Raw genomic sequence first — 9,502 nt, forward strand, 5'->3', positions numbered from 1 at the left:
GGCCCAGGGGGCTCCTGTCTGGGTCTCCATTCCCACCCCAGCCGTGAGGCCTGCGGAGACCGGACGGCTGCCTGGCGGTGACAGCACGGCAGTGGCCGAGGGGCCATCTCCCCGGGTGGCGGGTGCCCAGAGACCCAGGAGAAAGACACCCAGCCCGAGCTGGGGCTTTTCGGCTTGGCTTCCTCCCTCTGTGGCTGACCCCGTCACTCGGGGTCACAGGCCAGCTGCCAGCTGCTTTCAGAGGCCACAACCCCAGCCTCAGAGAAGAGCCCCTCCTCGAAGCTCCCTGCAGCCGATGAGCTGGGGAGGGGGCTTGCCCAGGGCAGACAGCCGAAACCCAGGGGACGGGTGGGCGCGGGCCCCTCGGGGCCCCGGGTGGGGGGCACACTCACTGCAGCTTCTCCAGGTGGCACTGCGGGTCCAGGAGCCCCTCGCAGAGCAGCTGCAGGCCGGCGTCACCCAGCGGGTTGTCGCTGAGGTGCAGCTCCAGCAGGGTGGGCAGGGAGCGCAGCACACCGGGCAGGACCCCGCAGCCGGCCTCCGTCAGGCAGCAGTTCTGGAGGCTGGACACACGTGGCCGTCAGCAGGCCCCACGAGCCAGCTGCGGCTCCCACGCAAGACGAGCCACCCCTCCGTCTGCCGGAGCCCAAGCAAGGCGGACACAGAACTGCCGCCACCACGCACACCCCCACGGGGGAGGCCAGGCAGCCGGCCTTGCAGGAGGAGACGCGGGGTGGGGGCCCGCGAGAGGGCTCAGGTGTGCCTCAGGGCCCAGAGCCCAGGAGTGACCGGCATGGCTCACCTGAGCTTCTGGATCTTGCAGGTGGGGCTCTGCAGGCCCTGGAGCACCAGGTGCACGCCGCCGTCGCCCAGCTCATTGGTGCGGAGGCTGAGCTCCGTCAGGGAGGGGTTGGCCCGGAGCGCGGAACCGATGTCCTTGCACCGCACCTCCGTGAGGCCACAGTCGTCCAGCCTGCAGACGGACACTCAGTCACTTCACACAGCAGGTTGTGACCCGTTCTTGGGCCAAGAACTCGACGAGGTGGGTCACAACCAACACATCTTAAAATGAACGAGAAAAAGCGCGTGGATTGTCTCGTGAAAACTGTTAAGATACTGGCACCTATACGGACGCGTATCTCTGCATCTTCCCCGGGACACGGTCAGGGGGCACAAGTGCCCCTCCACCCCCAGGAGAGAAACCAAACCTGGAGACGGCAGCTCGAGGGCAGAGCCCGGCTGAAGAGGCTCGGAGAGGCCAGCGTGGAATGTGCCAGGCCCTGACCCAGGATCACGTCCACCGATTAAGTGAACCACTGAGACAATACAGGTGGAAGGAAAGCCAGCTCTTCCTCAGAGAATGACAAGTGATAAATGTGGAAGGAATGAAAAAATTAAAAACCCCAGTGAGGCAGAGTCCCAGGACCACTTCAGGCCAAAAACCCACCAACATCTGCAAAGATCAACAGGCAGAAAGTCCGAGCAGAAACAGGACGTGAGCAGAGTCTGAAGGGGTGTCACCCCGAGAAGTGGCAGGCACCCGCATCAGGTGGTCACGGCGACCATTAGGGGTGACCACGTGGCACCGCTGTGACAACACCTCCCATGATACGCCAGGCAGGACACAACGTCATTTCTGTGTTGTCTGGCCAAAACGTGTGACTCAACCCTGAGAAGACGTCAGAGGCACTTTCACCTGAGCCCGAGTGAGCAGACCCCAGAGTCAGGCGGCCAAGGACAAGGAGGGACGGAGGGACCATCACAGACAGGAGGGGCCGTGGAGACGTGGCGATGATGCCGTGGAGGGTCCCGCACGAGCCGGGAACAGGAGAGGACATGCACGGAAAAGCCGGTGACGTGAGTCAAGGCGGCCGTGTCGGGCTCTTCGCTTTGACTAGCGCCCCAGGCGACGGGGCACGGGGGACCCTGCACTGTCTTTGTGACTCTTCCATAAACCTTCCATAAAACTATTCCATAAAACTATTTCAAATAAGTTCAAAAGAAGAAAGATAAGCAGGGACTTGAGGACACGGGGAGGGGGAAGGGTAAGCTGGGACGACGTGAGAGAGTGGCATGGACATATGTACACTACCAAACGTAAAACCGATAGCTAGTGGGAAGCAGCCGCACAGCACAGGGAGATCAGCTCGGTGCTTTGTGACCGCCTAGAGGGGTGGGATAGGGAGGGTGGGAGGGAGGGAGACGCAAGAGGGAAGAGATATGGGGACATATGTATATGTATAACTGATTCACTTTGTTATAAAGCAGAAACTGTAAAGCAATTATACTCCAATAAAGATGTTAAAAAAAAAAAGTAAAATGACACATGTAAGAAGTTATTTATTATAGCATTGTTTGTAATAACAAAAGGTTAGAAGCAATTAATTTCCATAGAGCTCTAATAAGAAAAAAAAGTGGCTCTAAATGCCTGGGTAAGATTTCCAAAATAGATTAAGGGAAACAGGAAGGTTATACAACAATATTTATACAAATATTGCTATTTGTCTAAAACCGAGGGGAAAAGAATTGGAAATCTGCTAACCTCGCCCTTGCCGCTCCGCCGCACATGCTGTACTTCGGAGAGCTCACCATTCCTCAGTGTACCCTTCGGGCACTGCACCTGCTTAAACGCTGTTCCCACTGCTCTTCCTCCCAGCCCTCGCCTTCCTGCGGGCCCTTCCCAAGATACTCACGCGTATACACGTGCTTCCTTGTATTAGAAACACAAATGGCCTACCGTGCATGCTGTTCTGCACTTTGTTTGCTTGATACATACTTGCCCGTCAAGGGCTGTCTCTTGCTATTTTATAACCGTGTACTTCTCCACTGAACGGATATATCATAACTTAATCAGTCCCCTATTAATGGATATTTCCATTGTTTCCTATCTTTTGCTATTAAAAACAACGCTGTAATGAACATTCTTGTGCATATGTTATTTCACATTATATCTACGGAATTATACCTGGGGGCTAAATTCTTAGAAACAAGGGTAGTTGATGCGGAGGGCAACAGAGTGGACTGGGCACAGGAGTGAGACTTTTCACTGTATTCCCTTTTGTGTCTTTTTGATTTTGTACCATGTCTTACCTATTCAAAAATAAAATATTTTTAAATCCAAAAAAAAAAGATAAGCAGGCAGGCACTCATCTCTTGCTCGTGAGCCCTGAGGAACCTGCGGGTTTGAGGGCCTCAACAGGAGAAGTCAGCCTGGACTTGGATTCCCAGCCCGCAGCCCGGCAGGGGCAGAGGACAGGCAGTGCCCACACGAGCCGGCTGCGGCGACTGCATTTCCAGGGGAAGGGGACGAGCGGAGGAGACCCTGGGCCAGGTTGCTCTGCCCACCAGGCGTGGGCCAGAATGGGTTTACATTCGAACGGTTGGAAAAAAATACAAAAGGAGTCACATTTTATGCCACGTGAAAATCATACAAAATTTACATCACGCTTCTGTAAGTGAAGTGACCTGGGAGCACCCCTCACCCCCTGCGGGGTGATGACCCCGGGGACGCAGGCACGGCTGGTCCTACCTGACCACCTCGTACTGCTGGATCAGAGGCAGGAGCTCTGTCCACCGGGCGTCACTCAGCTGCTCACACTGGATGTCGAGCTTCATGGTGGGAGGCAAGGTGCTGCCTAGACACAGGCAGGGGAGAAGGAGAAGATTTCAGCCAAACTCTCAAGGTTTGACAGGCCAGAGATCCAGTGGACGGAAGACGTCCAAACAGGACCCCAGGGGACATTCCAGGAGAAGCCACAGCCTGCTTTGTTTCCCTTCTTCAGCACCTTTATCCACGTCAGCCTCCAGAAGCAGAAATGGGCGAGGGCTCCCAGGCAAAGACTGCCACGGACCGCAGAGCTGGGGGACGTGGCTGCGGGGACAGAGGCCGCTCTCACCCCTCAGCCTCCCGGGCACCTCCCACCCGAGGAAGGGGAGACCGGCGCTCACCGCCCGAAGCCCTGCCTCTGCCTTGCCAGCAAGGACAGGTGGTGGGGGGCGGGGAGAGGTGGCGCCTGTGGGCCCGGACAGTGTGCAGACCCCAGCCAGGAGGGCGCAGGGGCCCCAATCTGTGACTCCTCCCCTCCGAGAACAGGAAGGCAGCGCACAGCCCCACCTGGCCGGCATCCACAAAGCCAGACGCGCCCAGGATGCCAGCACCTCAGGCCTCACTGCCCTGAAGCAGCCCTGTCAGGTGGTCATCCGGCAGTTCCTGAGGGGTGCCAGCCACAAGCGCCCTGGCCAGGACAGAGAAGGCAGGGTGGGGACCCCAGGTCCAGTGACCTGCGCTCCGGATGGTGCCTTCATGGGTGGCCGCCCGGGGCGCCTGTTTCCATGAGCCCCTTCTGGGCCTGGGACTCTGGACAGGGCACGTCCTCCGCCCAACCCCGGCTCAACCCAGGGACCAGCCCACAAAGAAGCCAGTCCACCAAGCAGGCTGAGAAAAGAGGGAGGCCTCTGGCCAGCAGGTCTGGGATGGGAGGTCACAGGCCCTGAAGCCTCACCAGGGCCACACACAGTGCCTGAACAAATGAGTAACCAGAGCCCTTGGCGGGTGCCGACTGTGGCCCTGAAGGGGGGGCCAGCAGGAGAGGAACCCAGTGGCAGCCGTGAGCTGGGGGGTGCCCGGGAGCGGGCTTTCAGTCAAGAGCAACAGGAAGTTCAGTAAACACCCGTGCCTGGAAGCCATGCCTTTCCAGATCTCCGGAGACAGGATGACTCAGACCCATGTGAGGTTCCCGGTTCCCCGAAACCCCCAGATTCCTGAGAACAATACTTCACTCGTGTTTGTGTCCGTGCCTGGCACAGCCCCGGCCTTGCTGAAGAGGGCATGCCCCCTGCCGGCCCCCGGCTGGTTCGAGCCCACAGCGGGGAGGAGGGCCAGCCCAGGCAAAGGCTCTAGGTACATTCCTCCTGGGAGGCCCCTGGTGCCAATGATCAGGTAAGATTCGGATTCACGTGTTCATGTCCCAGCAGAGGGGCCTACTAAGAAACTAAGGCGAGGGCACGGGTAACTGGCCACTTCCCGTACCATCCCAGGGAGGGGCCGTCCCAGGGAGAGGCCGCCCAGCCCACTGGCCAGAGCACGTGAGCAAAACCAGGCCTGCCACCCACCCCCAGCCCAGGGTGTGGCCACCCAAACCCTGACTCAGAACCCTCAGTCATCGCGGGAGAGGAATCAGGGGGAGGGGCCCCTGAGGATCTCCAGCCCCGACACCGCTCCCCCGGCCGCTCCCTCCCAGAATCCAGTGTGACATTAGGGGACTCGCCTCTCCAGAGTAGGAAGTTGATAGCCGGCAGCTGCGCCCCCCAAGCCCCCAGACTTGACTAGACCCAGAGTATCCCTTTGGTCGGCCTGCGGGCGTCTTAGCCTCCGGAGGACACAGATCCCTTTGAGAACCCATGTAAAAGTGTTAACATCCCGCAAAGATGCCGCGTGTACAGCCTTCCTCACAAGCCCCCAGTTACGGTGCCTGATCTGGACAGGAACAAGCACATGTCCGGCCCACGGCCTCCCTGGCAATCAGGATCCCCACCAGGGGGGCTGCTCCCCAGGCCCCAAGTCGCGGGTCCAGGATCTCAACAACGGCCCCTAATTAATGCTTCCAAGTGCGGGGACAGGCCGCTGCGCAAGACCGCGCCGGAAGCCAGGAGGTGCGTCTTCTCCGCCTCAGCGTCCGGCCCGGGCCTTCCCTGGAGCGGCGCCCGCGGCCCGCCCCCCGCTACCGGCGCAGCTTGGTTACCTCTGCGAGGCGCGAGGGGTGGCGGGAGGCAGGGGCGCGCCGGGGTCCGCAGCAGACCAGAGAGCAGAGCTGCGTCTTCCGCCCGGGCAGGGGGTGGGGTCACGTCCTGGGGCGGGGCCTTGGAGAGTGGGGGCCGGGCGGGCCTAGATCCCCGCGCCAGGTCGCCCTCGCCCACCGAACCCCGGCTGGAGGACACTAGACCCCGGGAAGGGCCCGCCCGACATCCCTTCATCCCTCCCCGGCTTGGCCCCGGGTCTTTTTCTGAGACGCGCGCCGAGCCTGCGCCCACAGCTAAGCCTTCGCCGCTTTCCGCTGAACTCCGGGGTAAAAGTTGACGTCCCAGTTTGATTTTCCACTTTGTCGCCCAGAACAGGGGCAGGCCACCTTGCGGGGAGGGGGCGTCAGGCGGAGATGCGGGCGCAGGCGCGGGGAGCCCCGCCCACCCCCAAGGAGACAGAGGCCGTCGGGGCTTTCTCTGCGCCCTCCCACCAGCAGGCAGGACGTGGGAGTTTCCCAAAGCACAGAAATCGAGTATCTGAGGCACTTCTTTTTGCTGCCACACAGGAAAAGATGGAAACTATCTGTCTTGGCTGTGATGAAATGCGTCAGTGTGTAAGCAGATACGGTAGGTTTCCTGGGAGAGAGAACCAGGCATGGCTTTCTTAACAGAAGCCATGTTTTGGCCTAAGCCGTTTTGTGATCTAAGCTGGGCCACAATGCTTTGCCCTTGAACAGGTCTCAGTAATTGATGATCTTAAGGGAACAAAAGAACGCAGAAACAAACGACTGTAATCAGGCAAGAGAAGTAACAACAGCAAAAATAATGTTCCAGTTGTAAAGACTTCCGGTTCTGTTTCAATGGTGACGATTAGCCTGCAGCCGCAACCTCCAGACCTACCGGAATCTAAGGGGTGAAGATGACCTTTTCTGACCCTCCTGACTTCAATCAAATGAACCCTGGACTCTGCGGGGAGACATTGCTTTGGAGAAGATCCCCAGTGTTCCCCTTACTTGCAGCAAGAAATCAATCCTTCCTTTCCGGATCTCTGGCTTGGCTGTGTCTTTTGGCTCAACACTCACCACAAGGCGAAACGTTCTTCGGGTAACAAGCGTGGCATTTGGCTTATGTAAAACACTACACACCCCTGCATTTCTGTGTATCGATCAGGAGGAATATTCATGCATGAGCTTAGGAGACATGTTCACAATGTCTTTTTGCAGCATTTTGCAACTGTCCAAACCTGGAAACAATCTAAATGTCTACCAGTAGGAAGATGGTTAAAGGCTTCATAACACACCTGTTTTGCGCCCCTCTTGGCCTAGCCATAACCAGTGTCGTGGCTGGACTTGCCCTTGTGATTGCAAGGCAGCCTTCAACAAAGACCATTAGGAAGCTTTGGAGAAAAAAAAAAAAGGTTTATTACTCACATGTGTTGGAATGCACATGGCATACCTGGGGTCACAGAGCGAGGTGGGGAGGGGGCGGGGGGTTGGGGGCAGGCAGCTAGGGTTCTGCTTTAACTGGAGTCAAGGTTGGCGGCCTAGGGTTTCGCAGGCTCACTATTGGTAAACTTAAAACATCAGAGCTGGAATTTACAGCAGAAGAAGAGAAAAGCACATGTGGCCCAGATGGTCAGTTATTGAAACCAACCAAGATCTCTAAATTTAACAAAGGAACCTCAGGGAGCTGACCAGTTGCCTGGGGGCTGGTTCGTTGTGGGAATAAAGGAAGGGTTACTCAACTTGGGGAGAATATCCGGCAGGGCCAGTCCTTGCTTGTGTAGTTTGTAAGGGGTCAGGGCCACCAACGTTGGGCCAGGGGTCCTGGAGAGACCAGTGGCTTCGCAGGTTTGGGGCCCCAAGGCACAGACACCCACCCCCGCCCGACACCATGAGCTCCCGCAGAGCAAGTGCAAGTTGACAAGTTGTCGAGTGAAGACAGTGTGCAGCTCTCCCCCACCCTGATGCAGGAGGACGAGCGTGGTGCTGGGTTTCTGGCAGAAACTCCTGCAGGCTGGGGTGGGTGAGGATGCAGCAGGGAGAGGGGAGGGGGCAGAAAGAGGCCTCTGGGTGCACTGGCATGCCAACCAACTTTAACATGATTTTTATCACAGGAGCAGTATGTGCTTTTTGTAGAAAAACCAGAAGAGATTAAAAAAAAAAAGGCCCAAGGATGCCCATCTTCCAGAGACAAATGATCTGACATCTGTGTGTCTGCCCCTGCTCCTCCTGTACACACAATACAGTTTTAAAAATAAAAATGAAATATAAGCAATAGTAGGCAGAATAATGGCCCCCAAAGATGACCACGTCCTAATCCCCAAACCTGTCAATAGTTACCATAGATGGCAAAGGGGTCTCTGCAGATATGACAAAGTTAAGAATCTTGAGATGGGGGTACTGTCCTTGTTTACTTGGATAGGCCCAATGTAATCCTGAGGGTCCTTAAAAGAGAGGCAAAAGGGTCAAAATCAGAGAGGAAGTGACAATGGAAGCAGAGGTTGGAGTGGCTGCGCTTTGAAGATGGAGACAGTCGGCCTCTAGAAGCTAGAAAAGACCAAGAACTAGATTCTCCCCTGGAGCCTCTGGAAGGAGCCATTCTGTGGACACGTTGATTTTTAACCCCCTAAGGTCCATTTCTGACTTCTGACCTCCAGAATTGTAAAATATCTGGTCTGTAGCAACTCACTACAGTAGCAGTAAGAAACTAATGCATTAGGGAGCTGCTGTATTTCTCACCTAAGAATAGATATGTATACAATGTATACACGAATATACACGTACGTGAATAGGTATGTATGGAAGCTCACTTTTAGTGGGCACACGGCGTGTCACTGTTCGAGTGTATTCAATCTACTCAACCAATCTCCACAAGCTGACATTTAGACTGTCTCAGCCAGACCTTGTGACAACCCGAACCCGCGGCCCTCGAGGTGCTGTCCCACTTATGTCCTCTTTCCCACAGGAGCTGCCCACCCAGCTCCCCCGGGTCACTCGGGTGACCTAACGGGACAGAACTGCAGGGCGGACACATGGCCATCCCAAGGCCCAGCACCTTATGGGCGCCACCCGGTCGATTGCTCTCTGCCAGGGCTGCCTGTCCTTCCTGGGGATCGGTTCTTTTGGGAAATAAGGTCGGGGGTTACTCAATTTGAGAAGGAAAGTCTGGCTGAGCCAGCCCTTGCTGGTGTAGATTGCTCGGCGCCAAATAGCGGACCACCAGGACGCAGACCACGGAGGCGCAGAACCAGGGCCCCGCGCCGGAGGTCCCAGAGTGCCCCGGGAGGACGGCCGGCAGCGGCGCGCATACGCAGAGGCGAACTCGGACGCCCTGACGTCATCGGAGCGCGCCGACGTTCCCTGGGCGGTGCCGCGGCCTCGGCCCGCGCGGACCCGCCTCACCGGACCCGCCCCCGACAGGCCCCGCCCCACAGGCCCAAGGAGTGGGGCTGTCTCCCTCCCAGCGGACCTCTCCCGGGCCGCGTGGCCTCAGTGGCGCCCGGCGTGCGTCCACGCGCGGCCCGACCAAGACCGGCGCCGGTAAGGACTGACCCCGGACCGGTCGGCCGTCTGTTTGGCCCACCCGATGACGGACCTAGGGAGTGACTGACCTAGACACGACAACGAACTGTCCCTGGCCTGTTGACCGGGAGGGAGACGGCCTACTTCCGACCGGGGGGGCGGTGTCAGGACCAGCGGTGGGGCGGGGCCTCGCTGCGGCGCGGCCACAGGCGGTGGGCGGGGCCTCTAGGGGCGGGGCC

The 9,502-nt window shown here is 57.8% G+C and overlaps 1 protein-coding gene and 1 long non-coding RNA gene across 2 annotated transcripts in view; one reads left to right on the plus strand and one right to left on the minus strand.

Annotated features, from left to right (window-relative positions):
• RNH1 (ribonuclease/angiogenin inhibitor 1) overlaps positions 1-5,642 on the minus strand; it is a 7,368-nt gene extending 1,726 nt beyond the window's left edge. Inside the window, exons 1-4 of the mRNA XM_024748692.1 lie at positions 3,786-5,642; positions 3,530-3,635; positions 803-973; positions 393-563 (exon numbers count right to left, since the gene is read on the minus strand). Coding sequence (XP_024604460.1) covers positions 393-563; positions 803-973; positions 3,530-3,635; positions 3,786-4,125 — 788 coding nt within the window. The 5' untranslated portion in view covers positions 4,126-5,642. The remainder of the gene's footprint in view (positions 1-392; positions 564-802; positions 974-3,529; positions 3,636-3,785) is intronic.
• A 3,542-nt stretch (positions 5,643-9,184) lies between these two features.
• LOC112402092 (uncharacterized) overlaps positions 9,185-9,502 on the plus strand; it is a 17,116-nt gene continuing 16,798 nt past the window's right edge. Inside the window, exon 1 of the long non-coding RNA XR_003003676.1 lies at positions 9,185-9,281. This is a non-coding gene — a long non-coding RNA (uncharacterized LOC112402092). The remainder of the gene's footprint in view (positions 9,282-9,502) is intronic.

This window comes from Neophocaena asiaeorientalis, unplaced genomic scaffold (genome assembly GCF_003031525.2).
Source record: "Neophocaena asiaeorientalis asiaeorientalis breed wild unplaced genomic scaffold, Neophocaena_asiaeorientalis_V1.1 scaffold43, whole genome shotgun sequence".
In the NCBI taxonomy this organism is placed as follows: Eukaryota; Metazoa; Chordata; class Mammalia; order Artiodactyla; family Phocoenidae; genus Neophocaena; species Neophocaena asiaeorientalis.